Source organism: Hippopotamus amphibius, chromosome 3, assembly GCF_030028045.1.
Source record: "Hippopotamus amphibius kiboko isolate mHipAmp2 chromosome 3, mHipAmp2.hap2, whole genome shotgun sequence".
In the NCBI taxonomy this organism is placed as follows: domain Eukaryota; kingdom Metazoa; phylum Chordata; class Mammalia; order Artiodactyla; family Hippopotamidae; genus Hippopotamus; species Hippopotamus amphibius.
In genome coordinates, this window is record NC_080188.1 from 193,828,806 (window position 1) to 193,844,628 (window position 15,823).

The 15,823-nt window shown below is 35.3% G+C and overlaps 1 protein-coding gene across 3 annotated transcripts in view; it reads right to left on the reverse strand.

The window, feature by feature from the left end:
• KCNT2 (potassium sodium-activated channel subfamily T member 2) overlaps positions 1-15,823 on the reverse strand; it is a 371,544-nt gene that overhangs the window by 79,531 nt on the left and 276,190 nt on the right. For 2 of the 3 annotated variants that reach the window (XM_057729620.1, XM_057729619.1), the window contains 2 exons: positions 14,227-14,332; positions 10,208-10,380 (listed from right to left, as the gene is read on the reverse strand). In XM_057729620.1, coding sequence (XP_057585603.1) covers positions 10,208-10,380; positions 14,227-14,332 — 279 coding nt within the window. Of the gene's footprint in view, positions 1-2,061; positions 2,134-10,207; positions 10,381-14,226; positions 14,333-15,823 lie in introns of all 3 variants that reach the window. The other variant, XM_057729618.1, reaches the window with a different exon arrangement.

Below are 15,823 nucleotides of genomic sequence, written 5' to 3' on the forward strand. Positions count from 1 at the left end.
GAAGTAGGCAGAAAACGAATGTGATATGGTCCCTTATGGACCATAAAAACGGTGCCTAAATCTTATGTCTTCAACCGACCTGAGTACAGTGTTAATCCACTTTCTCATATTTCAGCTCATATAATCTTTATTTTCTTCATTAAAAACATCATAATTGTCTATACAGGAAAAGGGGAAGATAAAGTGGTAGAAGGTAAGCTTGATCGAAAAAATATACACAGATAGAAGTGATAATAAAAAATGAATATTTCATCAGCAATAAATCAATAAAGTTGGGACTTGACAAAAAACTTCACCACCAGAATACTTGTACTAAATAGTCAGTAGCTACCTAACCTGTATATATCAGTTAATTCCATATTCAAAATATTGGCTGTTGTTGTTGACACATAACTTTGGCAAACAATTTTAGTAATTATTATTAAATATGAGTTTAAATATAAAGAAATCTATAGCATCTATAGAAAATACATAAAACCACAGAGAAACTTTTTTGTTCTTCATGTTTTAAATTTAAGTTATTTATATTCATTTAATATTGTACTTTATTCTTTTTTTCCTTTTTTTATTAGGCTACTGATTTATTCTTATAATTCTGTGTCTATCATAAATTCTCCCCACTATCTTATCTGCAAAGCTGCCGCCTATTTTTTCTTTAGCATGATTGCTTTACACAGTTTGGTCACCAGATGGCGACCCAAGAAAAAAGTCAACATGGATGAAAAGTCGTTACAGATAAGCTAACTGGCAATGCCCCTCTTGCTAACCTTCCCTGACTTCCTTTTCAAGGAGATCTAGAACGTGAAGGAATGAATATAGAGGAATCTTTGTGAGTGTGTTTTAATTCATTCATAGCTTTTGCTTGCTTACTTATATTTAAGGAAAATTTGAAACATAAGCAGAAGAGATATACTGAACCTCCTGTAACATCACCAAGCTTCAACATTTAGCAACTTGCGGCCAATCCTGTTTCACCTCTAATCCTACGAATTTGATCCTTTCCATTCTTCTCTTCCTCCCCCAAAATACTTTTATAGAGGGAGAATTCATTTGATAGTTTACATCAAAAAAGACAGATGAGAGGTTTATTTTACATCTTTTAAATATAATGTTCTAATTGACTTTAATAGAATACTATCACAACAAAGAAACATTACTAGTGATAAAATATGGGTTGATTTCCCTTTCATGGATTTAAATAGTAGTTTCAGTACATCTACATTTTAGTTGGTTAGTATTTATTATGACAACTGATAATGTAAATTATATTAATGTAGAATGGAGGCTAAATATATGTTAATCTGTTTGGATTTTAATGTGTCCACAGCCAATAAACACTGTCGAATTTACAAAGCTTTGTTTTTTCAGCATCTACAAGATGAAATGTAAGCATGAAAGTTCTCAGTGGATAACTTTTAGCATTTTATTTGGACAGCTCTGGGCTGATTTTTTTAGAATGGAAAATTAACACATTTTCTAAAAATATTAGTTTCCTGATCTTTTAGTTTTTATACTTGTCATAATGTTATACTTATGCATATAAAAGAATCTGTATTTTAAAACTGAAGCATTGCACCCATCTGACCTTTAATTAATAAAATTTTGGAAATTATAGACTCTATTATGTTACCAGAATAGACTGTCAAGGAAATGTTCCAATTAATAAATCTGATTTTAAATGAGCATTTCTAAATTATTGTGACGGTTTCCAGAAGTTATGATAATGATACCAATGTATGACAATGTTGAAATTCTAGGTTTTCTCTATAAGGATGTTAACAGTAATAATGTTACTGCTACAGATGACGCAAAACTGGAATAGCTTTAGAAAGGGAACAAGATTGACATGCAGCAAGATTTGTTTTAATTCAACAACAGATTAGTGCTTAGGAAGTTTGAATGCAAGATGTATAACACAAGAACATAAGCTTTACATGCAATATACATCATATTTACAACACTGAAATGGCAAGTTACAACCATCATGCGACACAGGGGCACAGCACATGACAAACCACAGGACGCCACACGAGTTAGTGTGCCAAAGATTTTGTCACCTACTTGTCAATAGAGCCCACCATGTAGTAAACCATTGGAAACCAACAGATTGCATCCAGAAAATGCATATCTGGCCTAAGTAGCAGATGGGTTACAAAATGAAACACAATGTCACAACAGTGGCAGCACTTCTAAGGAAAGGAAGTAAATTGACTTAGTTTTCATTTCCAAAACTAAAAACTGTTGACAAGATTAATTTTAAGTGCCTTTTCTCTTAACATGAATTTAAAAATGTCATTTGCACTTGTCATGAATAATACAATGCACTCAGCAATTATAAAAATCAGTTGTATTTCTGCTTTCTAAATCAGAAACATTATGGCATTATTCTACAAAAACACTGAATTGACACTCTTAATTTATGACCAAAATGTCTTACCAATGAGCTTAAAATTATTCATGCTGAGAAAATCTTATAAAATGGGGAACTAATGATTTTTTTTGATGATATGAAGCATAAGGAATTAAATTAGCATGCCTATTAAAAGCAGTTTTCTCTAAGGGATACATAGAATCACAACATGTCCCTTAATATATCAGCATATCAATAAATATAGTATATGCACCTATGCCATATATATATATATAATTAAAATTAAAGTAATTCATCTTCTACATTACTGACTTCCTCAATATATGTTGTTGAGCAAATATGTCTTACAACAAAAATCTTTACTCTTTATGCATATTTGGGCCAAGAATCATAAACCAGGAAGCTTCCTTAAAAACTAGCTAATCTATTTTATTCCCTTTATAAAGTTATTAATTCTTTCACGCATCTATTCACTCAACATACATGTATCCAAAAAGTTTTATCTAATAGACATTTTAGTATACTCAGGTGTATGCAAACATGAATATCTTGTCAACCTGTACTATAAGAATTAGAGTTTTTGGCACATATATATAAAAGCATAAAATTACAATATAAGTTTTAATCTGAAAAAATAAGGAATAGGTTGCACTGAGGAGACAGAATTGAGTGTCACTTCACAGAGGAAATATTTAATTAGGATGTTGAAGAATGAGTAGGAGTTTGCCCAGTAAAAGGGAAGGAAAGGGAACCTTCTAGGCAAAGGGAAGTGTGGCCCCTACAACATCCCAGGTGCTCATCCCAGCCTGAAGACATCCTGTCCTCCCTGATTTATCTTCTTCCTATTGAACATCCTCACCTCTTTCTACTCTAAAGAAAAAGAATGCTCAGTATAGTGAAGCATAAAAAGAAAACTTCCAAAGAATATCACAGTTGATCACATTTCTGCCATCAATAAATGACTTCCTAGCCATTTTAAGTTTCCCCATATTACTACATGTTATAAATGTACCACAATTCACTTAAATAATCCTCAGTGATTCGGTTTATAAGTTATGGTTCACTTTTATACTATTCATTACTAGAGTTAGAAGCTATTTCCAATATCTTGCTATTATAAATATTACTGCTCTGGATATTTTTGGATAACTTTTTCTTCTAGCATTTATTTTTATCATTTACCCCCAAACATTCATAGAAGTTTTCACATTAGTGAATCACAGGCTGCAAATATTTTTAAAGCTCATGATTAGGTTGTTTTCAACAAAGATAATCAAGTCCCAGTAGTGGTCTTGGCTAGCACCTGCCAATTCTTCTCTTTCTGGGCATGGCTTGGCATTTTAAGCTTAGAAGGGGTATTCTCACTGCTGGCTCAAGACCCTCCATCTCTCTTACACACTTCGTGATTAGAGGAGAATATGTTAGGATACAAGTGACACAAGACAGGGACAGCACTGAGATTCTGTGGTGCTTTGAAAGCTCCTTTTGACTGTGTCATTTGGGGGTTACTATTTTGTTTTCTCTCTCTTTGCGCCAACATAGTTCCAGTCAGATAAAGTGAGTAGCTCAAGAACTTACATAGCAGAGCTGGGTCCATAATTCCTCATTATTAATTGCAGAGCTATACGCTGTCTGGAATAACCTCCTCATTTTTTTACAATTCAGATCATTTCAATTGTTTCCCCTATCTTCGCTGACCATCTGTCGACCATAACATATCTGTCTTCCCAAGTCTTGCAACAGTAGTTAATGTTATTGAATAATTCACCTTAATCAAGATATCGAAGATTTTCCATGTGATAAGAAGTACCGGGGTCACTACGGACAAAGTAAGCCTTTACATTACGCCAACTCTTCTGTTAGAGTTAAAACTGAAGATTCGGCCTTTGTATTTTCTTGCTTTGTCCAGTAGAAACCATTCGAGGTACTTGGACACCAAAATTCTTGCCTTGTTTTCAGAAACTCGTGAATCTTACTGATATGCAATTATGCAACAAACGTGTATTTAAAATGCACAAGCAATCTTTCAAACCCTTAGAAATTAACATCTGTATTGTGGTACCACGGTTCATCTTTACGTGAATCCAGCTGTGTTACAAGGCAAGTTCAGTTGCCTGAAACCTGGTAAATATATAGTCCTGATGAAGCATCTCTAACTTAGGGAATCTAGTATATCATACCCTGCAAAATTTAACTTATGTAACGAATAGATTCATTCATTACTTTTACTGATAAATGTGGTTTAATAGGGAATAAAGCACATATCAATCGTACATTCATGTGTATTATGTTGGCTCATCTAAGTAAGTTGGTAAAGGTCTTTATGGTACTAAACTGCTTCGCAAAAAAAATATATAAGCATGTCATTAATGAGCTCTAACTGTAATTCTATTAAGAAAGATGATTATGAGTCTAAACATCTTTACAAAGCCTTTCATTGTAAATTTATCATTATATGCAAATATGAATTAGCTAGTCATTGATAGGAAGTTAAAAGTTTCATGAAATTACATGGATTTGCAAACTGAAGATCATTATTTCGCATTTAACTAACTATAATGAAGTTAATTTTTTATTTCAAATTTGAAAAAGGAATGTAGTGAGACAGTTTATTTTGTTAGCATTTCATGATTCCACTTTTAAGAAGTTTATTTCTCCCTTAAAAATACAGAAGTAGTTTAATTTCAACAACTTGAAATAAATTTCCCTTTTTTTGTTAACTGGGTTTTCACACAAAACCACCTGTCAGCTTAAATAGTGACAATGTCCTTTTCTTGATTGGTAGAAATGGGGGAAACTGACATTTCCTGACTGCTTTTCACGAGTCAGATATTGTACTAGTGCTTCATATACATTATTTTATATAGCTGCAAACTAACTTAAGATAAATGTTCCACTCATTTTACAAATGAGAAAATTGAGGCTTACAGAAACTCAGTAAAAAGCAACAGGCCTATCAAGAGGGTAAGCTCAGATCTTGCTTCAGATCTGTGTGAGTCTAAGGTTTGAATGTCTTTAATAAGGACCCTGACGTATCAGACAGTTTACATTACTTTTGAAATAAGCTTACTTGTAGCTATATGTGCAAAGAAGATTAATTTAGCTAAGGGATAGTTTAAACAAGATGTTGTAAAAATTAAGAAGATAAGCCTGGATCTTGTAGTTTAACTTTGTGTAGCTTTGGGTAACATATTCCAAAGTGTCTGACTCTCTTTTCTGTCTCTCATATGAAATGGAATCATCCGATGACTAGCTGATCTTCAAGGTTGAGGTGGTCATCAAAACATCTTAAATCACTGTGGCACAAAAACAAACAGAACAGATGGCCAACCAATCAGAACTGAGACCAGCTCTAATGAACCAGTATCAAGTGCAAGATGTTTTCCAATGCCTGGTTTTATTTAATTACCACATGAAATGGAGAAGGCTTTCTATTTGGAAACACTGTGAACACTTATTTTGACATATTACGTACGTGAATATCATAAATTTAATTTACATTTTTAAATTCCATATTTGTGGCATCTGTTATTTGTTTCTGGTATATTGAATGAATTGGTCTTTCAACTAAATTTCCTAAGTAGCTATGTATTGATTGTATTTTCAGCAATGCTTGTGTGTACTTAAAATAAAGTCAGACCCCACTAAGCTAACTAATAATTGTAGAAGTGTGCACAATTATTAGTGTGCAAATTCTTATAACCCAGAAATATTTTAAAGAAGAAAGCATCATATTTCTTTGTAATACTGTAGGATACATTGAAAAGTACTAGCCACAGCAGAGAAACAAGTATCTCATTGTTTAAAAAAAAAGATGATTGCGTAAAACTTCCTGGAACGTTATTTATTGGTGTTTAGTTTTTGTTTCCTCATTCTCAATCAAAGGAACAGAGAACAACAAATAAAAGTGTTAGACATCATTTTCGGGAAATCTACAGGAAGCTGATAACTTTTACAGCCTGCGCCTTCATCCCAACCCTTTGAAAAAAAGTCAAACCCCACTAAAACCACTTGACAAACAACATCATGTGAATAGCTGGGTTCCAAACTGTCCATCCTTAGGAGACCAAAGAAAAAAAGTTAATGCAAAATAATCCATAGTTAAAATAGTCTTGTTTGTAAAAACAACTGACAATGTATTATTGCATATAACAAAACCTGTAAGTAAAGTAAGATCATATAGTTGAAAAAAAAATGAACTATGAATTGCAGAGAAGGTTCCAATCCTAGAATTGACCTTGGGAAAAGTCATTTAACTTTTTTGGCCTGTTTTTTCTTTCTATGAAATAAGAGACAGTGGTGTAATCAAGTCACACAGATTGGTTTGTTTAAATATTATCATCGTAATTTGTAAGCTTTGAGATCTTAAGCTGCTTAGTATATTTTTCTGAGGTTAAATCATTACTTTATGATATGGATATATGTTTTAATGGAAATAAAAAGGTATCTCTTATGATGACTACCTCGTAGTAAATGCTCAACAATTATTACTATAATGAACAGAGGGTGGTGGCAAAGAATATTCATTTTATTAAATGGTCACTACAGTCTTATCCAGATAAAATATTCTTTAATAAAAGCTACATCTATATTCATATTGAAATACTGATAAGTTTGCTAGTAACTAAGAGAAACAGAGTTTCCAGATTTTTCTATGATTGATCAGATTCAGGAATTAAGATAGTAGAAATAACCACTTGATTTGATAATTCTAATATGTGAATCAATTAATCATTCAATAATTGGGCGTTCTGGTAACCTGTTAATTCAAAACCAAACAGAAAGGGACTGATTTAGTTACGGTGATTCCAAAGTCTACACCAGGCACACAGCTTAAGAAATCCTAGCTCCTGACACCTGCTCATTGGGATAATAATGTGGAAAAGAGGGTTTAATGACTCTGAGATAAGATTACGTAGCAAGACTGGATATGGAAAAAGAGAGGAGCCCATTTCCATTCTATGGAGTAAACACTCCCAAATACGGCAAGACTGATTCTTTTGGAAAGTACAATATTGTGATTTATAAGAAATGTACATTTGGTATTCACACTCAGATTTCTCACATATATTTGGTCTTCACCACATTTCCTAGCTCACAGATCCCCAAACCCTTGTAATTTCCTGAATGATAAGAGCAATGGGAGCATCTTTGGATATAATATTTGGTTTCTTGTCCTCCATTCCTGAAATCACTTCAGAGCCATAAAGGAGAAATAGATGTCTTGTTCTTCATAACAAGTCCCTTTCCAGGATAACTGGCTTTATGTTAATGAGGTGCCTTTTGGAAAGTACCTAAGGATGGGGGCTGGTTTCCAAGGGAACCAACCAAGAATCCAGGGTTGGAACTTTCAGTTCCACCCTCTGATTTTTGAGGAAGGGGGAGGGGCAGGAGGTGGAGTTAAATCACCAATGGCCAATGATTTAATCAATCATGCCTACAAATGGAGCCTCCATTAAAAACTCAAAAGGATGGAGTCTGGAGAACTTCTGGGCTGATGAACAGGTAGAGATTTGGTGATAATGGTGCCCACATAAAGGGCATGGAAGCTCCATACCCTTTCCCCATACCTTGCCCTGTGCATCTCTTCTATTTAGTTATTCCTGAGTTATATGCTTTTATAATAAGTTGGTAATCCAGTAAGTACCATGTTTCTCTGAATTCTGTGAGCTGCTCTAGCAAATAACTTGACCTTGAGTAGGTGGTTATGGGAACCTCCGATTTACAGCCAGTCAGTCAGAAGTACAGGTAACAACCTGAACATGCAACTGGCATCTGAAGTCCAAGGAGGGGGTCACTGAAACTTCCAGTCTATAGCTGATCAGTTATGGGTTGATAACCTGGCGTTTGATTGGCTTCTGAAGTGGGGGTGGGCAGTTCTGTAGGAGTGAACTTTCAACTTGTGGAATCTGATGCTCTTTCTGGGTAGATGGTGTCAGAAGTGAGTTGAATTCCCCCAGAACTAAGCTGGTGTCCTGAGCATTGCTTGCTGGAGGTGTGGAGAAACCCTCTGACACACTCACATGTTGACATTGGGTCCAAGAACCCAGTTAGGGGATTTACACATCAAGACAAGAATTTATACCTTGAAATAATATAAAGAAGGTGAAAGGATAGTTTTTGCCCTTTGCTTTACCACAGGGGTGCTTAGGCACAGTTCCACTTTCCTCTTTTCAAGCCTCTTCCTATCTGCTTCTCTGTATTCTGGGGCCTGAATTGATCCACTTTGATCCAAGCTATCCAAGTGGGAAGGCTCTAAATCAGAGGTCCCCATCCTTTTTGGCACCAGGGACAGGTTTTGTGGAAGACAATTTTTCCACGGATGGGGGTGATGGGGGGAGTTTCAGGCAGTAATGCGAACGATGGGGGGGCGCAGATGACGCTTCCCTTGCTCGCCCGCCACTCACCTCCCGCCGTGCGACCCAGTTCCTAACAGGCCACGGAGGGGTACCGGTCCGCGGCCCGGGGCGCTGGGGACCTTTGCTCTAAGTCAATCCGCTTGTAAATACCCGTCTTAAATTCTGTTTTTAAGGCAGTGCACACACCATAAACCAAAAGAGCCAAAATCGGACACTTCTAAATCACGCAGTTGATGAGCATTTCTTGTGCGAGATCGTAACCAGTTCCTTAGCGCCTCCTAACAGAGCAGTTCCAGAATTAAGGATACATCCCAAGGCCTCAGAGGTGCTTTGCCACCATACTCATCACCCTAGCCATCCAGCAATCCAACTTTTATTCTCCTAAAATTTGTTTTATGAAGTTTTATTTCTTCTGACATTGGGTCCAAGTTTTTGTTCCCCCACACCTGTCCTAAATCCAACTCACGTTTCCTTGGATAACAAAGTGGTATCAAAAAAGTCACTGAGTCATCAGACCTGAAAATTCTTCAACTGAAACCTCTAGAGGTGTGCTCAGGGGTTAGAGCTGATTATCATGGAGATACTGATGCTAAGAAAAAGATGCATCAATGAGTGCCTCGATATTCGTAAAGAACAAATAAAGTCATGAAGTTATACTAGGGAGATATGTCTGTTTTGAGAAAAATTTTTTGATAAGTTTTAAAAGCAGAGACAAGGCAGTGGATTTTGGCTTCATTTAGTTTATCCTGAAATTTGCATCACTTTAGAATTTAAGAAGAGAGTCAGAGGATTCTAAAATATGGTATTGATCTAAGGACCATCTGCTACTAATTTGAGTCAGAGAGAGAAATATCGTAATTTGAGTATACAATGGATTTGACCACAGAATTCAGTGATGTATATTTATATTCATATAAGGATTTTGAAATGTTTAAATAGTCTTATTTTACAAGAGTATATCAAACATTTTCAAGATAAATGAAGATGGTAAAGTATAAACTATTCATGTTATGTTACAGAATATATGTTTTAACAGTGGAATAATCATAAGAATTTATGGTGATGTGTTATGGAATGGCATAAAATAGATAATTAATATGCTTCTCTGATAATTAATGGTTCTTTACAAAGACAACAAAATTGTCCAGTTTTGGCAGAGATTTTCCAGGCTAGTTGATTAATTTAAGGAAAATAACTGTAATTATTTCGGTGGCATGTTTCCCACTGGTAGAGAGCAACAACCACTTGCAAAAGTAGTTTTAAATAAAAGGCTCCGAGTACTCCAGTGATGCCTCAAGTTGTGTTTGTGAAACACAGCCATTGTCAATGGTTGTTTTGTAGCAAAGCACAGAACATAACTCCCAATGATTCATATGCCATAATGTATCTGATTTAAAATATTCTAAGTAAATTAAATTATTTTTGATAAAATATTAACAACTTTTTCTCTTGTTTGTGTATTTTAAAACATACTTACGGGTTATCCAATAGAAGTATTACGGGATTAAGTTCTTTCTTTGGTCTATAATATGCCCTGAGAGGAACAATAAAATTATACAATCCATTTCCAGCTGTTTCAGCTGCAACTATAATTAGCTTATTTTTGAATCCATAGGCTTTTGCATCCTCATAGTAGTTATGCTGGCAACTCTAGAGAAGAAAAATTATACAGAGAAACGCCATTTTTATACTCCACTAATATTGGGTGAAAAAATTTAGGAGATATGGAAATGTGAAATTAATCTAACCCAGTAAATCCTTTGTTCTCTAACAAATCTGAAAATAGTTACGTTTTCCTATGCCCAGTTCTCCAGCCTGAAGGTGTGCATGGACAAGATTAATGAATTGCAGGTATGGAGCTTGATGTGTGGAAAGAAAAGGCAGCAGCATGTGTGTACACATGTTTACTGCAAACTAAAACCTGCTGCCATCTGGGTATCAATATTAAAGAATCATCACAACGCATATGTATATCGAAGCATCATGTTCTATACCTCAGATAGACACAATTTTTATTTGTCAATCATACCTTGATAGAGCTGGAAAAAATAATCTACCTCTGACTTTCATTTCCAGAAATACAGTAAAATTATATTTAATTAACCTTGGAACATTCCAAGGACTGAATACCAAAAGGATGGATATCGAAAGGGATTTAAAAAAAAATCCCTAATTACCTAAATGTATACCTTAGCTGGCAAGATAGTGATACATATACTCAAAATTAAAATACTAAAGCTGACAATAATACCAGCAATGAAATAACACGTTACCCAAATGTGTTTCGTGAGGGTATTCTGCTACTTCCCAGGGAGTGAGAATTTACTGGACTTGGCATTATTAAGTCAAGATCCTTTTAAACAAAATTATCTCCCTGGAGAATTCCTTAAACATTCTGGCTTTTTAACCTTTATATGCCTTTATGTGGGTTTCTTTTTATTTGGGTTGAGATTAGTTGATTCTCTGGGGATTCATCATTAACTCTGGAATATTCTCTGCCCTTTATTCTTTAATAAAAAAATCATAAAACATTGTTGGGAACAAGGTACTTTGCATCAGCAGAAACAAACAACAGAATTAGACTCACAAAGATTACAGATTTCACTGTTATTAGATTCAGAATAGAAAATGAGCATGTTTACCATGTTTAAAGAAATAAAGGAGAACGTTCAAAGTATGAACAAAGAACAAGAGGCTATTTAAAATATTCAGGTAGGTGCTTTAAAAATTACATATACTCTATTCCGGAACTAAAAGTATAACAGTTAGAAACAGAAACTCAAAAGATGATTTAAATTGGACATTTGAAGCATCTGAAGGGATCTACTGCATGATTGAATTGAAACAATTACTCAGAAAACAAGAAGAAAAGAGAAAGCAGTACAGAAAAAATAAGATACTTGGAAGATAGCGTGAGAATATCCAATACACATTTAAATAGAATACCTGAGAAAAAGATGAGAGAATCAGCAATAAGCACCATTCACGTAAATACTGACTGAGAATTTTTCTAGAATTAATGAAATACCCAAATCCTTAGGTTCTGGAAACCCAAAGAATCCTAATCCAAATAAATAAAGAGAAATCCAGTGTCATACACACTGTCATTGTGCAGAACGACCAAGACAACAAGATCTTAAAAGCAACCAGAGAGGAAACAAGAGCTTTACCTACAAGAAACGTAAGTCAGAGCGATGGCTGACTTCTCACCAGCAGTGTGGAGCACAGAAAGCAGTAAATAACACCCTAAGATGCTGAAAGAAAAAGAAAACTCAGAGCCTGGAGTTGGACACCCAGCAAAACTATTCTTCAAGGGGGAGGACAAAATAAGGACACATCTAGGGAAAGTGAAACTGAAAGAATGTATCACTAACAGGATCTCATTTGTAGAATTTATAAAACCTGTAATCATGGAAGTAGGAAGATCACACCAGCAGGAAGGATGAAGGCCTAAGAAAGAACGGAGAAAAGGGAAATGGTAAAGGAGGAGGACGGGAAGTCTTCACTGGAAGTATGATTGGAGAACTGCTACTATAAATGGGATCTGAAGCCACTCGAAATTAGGTCCCTTACAAAGAGATCATGGAGGGAGAAGGGTGACAGGCTGAGGCTGAGGTTATTAAGGACTTCATTTTTATGAGATCAAATGAGGTAAAAGAACTAATTTAGGAGATTTAGAAGTAGCTCAACTAGTAAGGAAAAAAAAAGCAGAACAAGGACAAAACTGGGGATTTAGTGTTGATAAACCTCGACCAGGAAGGAGCCTGCTGACACTGATGCAGAACAGACTGAGCAGCGTGATCCCGGCTCACAGACTTCACGGATGCAGTGGGATTGGCTGCATGACCCCATCCCCTAACCGCACAGTGGGCACTCATTTATAGAGCAGACTACCACCTCCAGCCAGACTAATGCCACCTAAAGGACAGATAACTCCAGATGTCATTGGCCAATCAATGACACTTGGAAACATCACCTTCTTACTATGGTCAAGAGACAACTTGCCATCTTTTGGCTTTAAAAGACTCAGTTTCTCTTCCCACAATCCTCATCTCTGAAAGCTTAATTTTTCCTTGTATCAGATTCCTTCCTTGGGAATCAGTGGAATCATTTCCACTTTGGTTTCCCAACATTACTTTTATCTTTGAGTGTTAAAAAGTAAAATGCCACCAAATGTGAGTCCAAGCTTTATGGGAGGTAAAGCTTAGATTATTTTGGAAATCCTCTTTAAGGAAAAAAAAACACAAAAGTCATACATAAAGTATTAGTCACAGGTTCTTGGAAGGGACCAGTCCAAGTGAAGAGCTCTGCCGCTTAAGACAAATCGAGGTTACCAAGAATGCAGGGTATGCCTGTGCTAGCAATGCTGCAAAGCAGGAAAGTAACACAAGGGCTGACAAAAAATAAGGCACTGAGAGACGCAACTCTCCATCTTAATGGGCTCAAATGAACATTTGGGGGGAGTGGTAAGGATTCACAAAACAACTCTAGAAAGATAAAGCCTGAAATTTTCCAGTGTTCTACTAATCTTCCACAAGAGTGACAGTGACAGCCAAGAACCATAATGTTTATCATATGGAAAAATAATAGTAGTAAGAATATTAACAAAATGTATACGTGCCCATTCATTTATTAAGTTCCTGGCACTATGTTAAGCTTTTTCCATGCACTAATTTATATTATCCTTGCAAGAACCCTATCAGGTTCATATTAAAATTACAAACATTTTAGGGATATGGAAACTGAAATTTAATGATAAAGTTATTTGTTCAAATGGCAAAGCCTGTAGGCAAAGACCTGGGATTTTAACTCCAGCTAACTCCAAAATTTAGAATAAAAGAAGAAATTCCTGGTTAGAATTAGCGGCACATTTTGATTTCTGGGAGGTGGGTGGTTTGGGAGTTTTCTTTTTATCTGCTTTCTTATTCATCAAGAAAAAATATTCTTCCACAGGTCATGCCCAGTGGCCATACTGTGAAAGAGAGAAAAATTCCTGCTTTCCTGGACCAATTCTGTTTTGGATGGTTTCTCCTGAACACGAGGCAGGATCCAAGAACTACTGTAAAATTTTTAGGAAAGTAGACATTAAGTAAGACACTGCCAGGCTAGTCAATAATGGATCCTTGTGGCCAACACAGGGATTAGCTAATTCCACTTTGAAATTTGAGGCAAAAATGCCTAGTAAAATAAATAGAGCACTCTTGGCCTAAATGATCTGGGGAGACTCTGGTTTGGGGCTCTGGCACCTTCGTTTTCCTTTTTAAAATATGATTGACCAGTTCACTGGCTATATTAGTAGAGGATAAAGCACTTGGGTAATCTTTAGTGCAGTTAAGGAAGTAAAATTCACCACTTTTTGTGAATTACATTTACATTTGAAAGATAATACTCCTTAAACATATTTTCATCAAAAGACTGTACAAATTATTTAATACATGTAATTACACAATGCCATCATTTTAGTTTTACAGGAAATAACAGAAAAATAGTCCTTACCTTGTCTAGTCTTAAGCAGCAAAATGGCACTTTTTCATGAAGGAGATGACAAAAAGTGGGTGAACTTCCTATATATGGAGAATAAGGTGGGTAGCCTTTAGCATATCTGTAAAACAATATGAAATACTGAATAGCCTCGAATAATGCAGGCAAAGTCAGACAATCAAATTATAGCCATGTTCCTCTACTTAGATGCAGTGATTCTTTATTTTGATATGGGAGTAGTTTAGAACAGGGCCCATGGACCCCATCTGGCTCATCACATGGTTTTGTGAATTAAAGCAGTTTTAATATTTTTAAACGGTTGGGCAAAAAGTCAAAGGAAGAACACTTTCATCTCACGTGAAATTATATGACATTTAAATTTGTGTCCACAAGTGAAGTTCTGTGAGAGCGCAGCCACGCTCACTCGTTTTATGTACCGTCCTGGGTGCTTTCCTGCTTCAGAAGCAGAGTTGAGTAGTTGGAGCAAAGGCCACATGGTCCATAAAGTCGAAAATACTTACTAGCTGGTTCTTTCCAGAAAAAGTTTGCCAACGCTCAGTTTAAAAGATTTAGGTCATTCTAGAAAATAGTGACGTTAATCTTTACAAAACATATTACAGCAGAATGTGTTATTGCAATTCACTCTGGCAATACGCACCAGCCGTGGGTGCATAACCAAAAAAGAGTGGATGATTGAGTAAATTATTCCTTGAAAATTATCCACACGAAAACCCAAGGTTTTGCTGGAATCATGCTTAAATATTAACAAAGGTACTCAGTTTATTTGCTCACCTTGTAAAAATCGTCACCTGCACATTATGGCTGTAATATTTTCCAACTGAAAATTTTGTTGCTGTGAAAAAGTAGCAACGTGGATGAAAATTAAGAAATAAAATTTAGTAGAGGCAAGGTCCTTTTATCCAATATGTAACTCTTTTTTGATAAAGAAAATTTATTTTTCAAACCAAGAAATTCAAACCTAGTTAGAACTATTTTCCAGACCTCATTAGCTGGGATGGTAAAATCGAGAACATTTTGGAAATTTAGAAGTTTGATGCTCTCCACTATTAGTTCAACACCTTTTTCATTTCTCTAGAAATAAAAAAAATTCCACCTCTCAATTTTTTTGGTACATATAAAGAAAGAATTCCTATTACACCACACAACACCATTTCTAGAAATATACTGGTGGTCAAAACTCTTCTTCTTGCCATCAAATATTTCATAAATCTATTTGAGTATTCTTAATTTCTTGGAGAATGGAATTGTCTTCTGTGGGTGTCTAAGTTTCTTGTAATAAATTTTAAAAGTGTGAAGGATTAACAGAAGGATTTTTCTAAGTTTCAGTTATATTTCAATTCATTTTAGATCAATTCGACATTGACTGAACTTCTATTATGTGAAAAATATTAGAAGTGTTTGAATGATGTGACCATTGCCACTATGACTAGTGCTATACCGAATAGTATTTAACACTGAGATTGAATGCTTCCTCTGCACAAACTGTTTTTCTAAGCACATTTCTCCATTATCTCAATTGATCTTCCTATGAACACTATTTATAGATAAAGCATCATGGACCAGATGATTTTAATCAAAGTCATTTGCACAC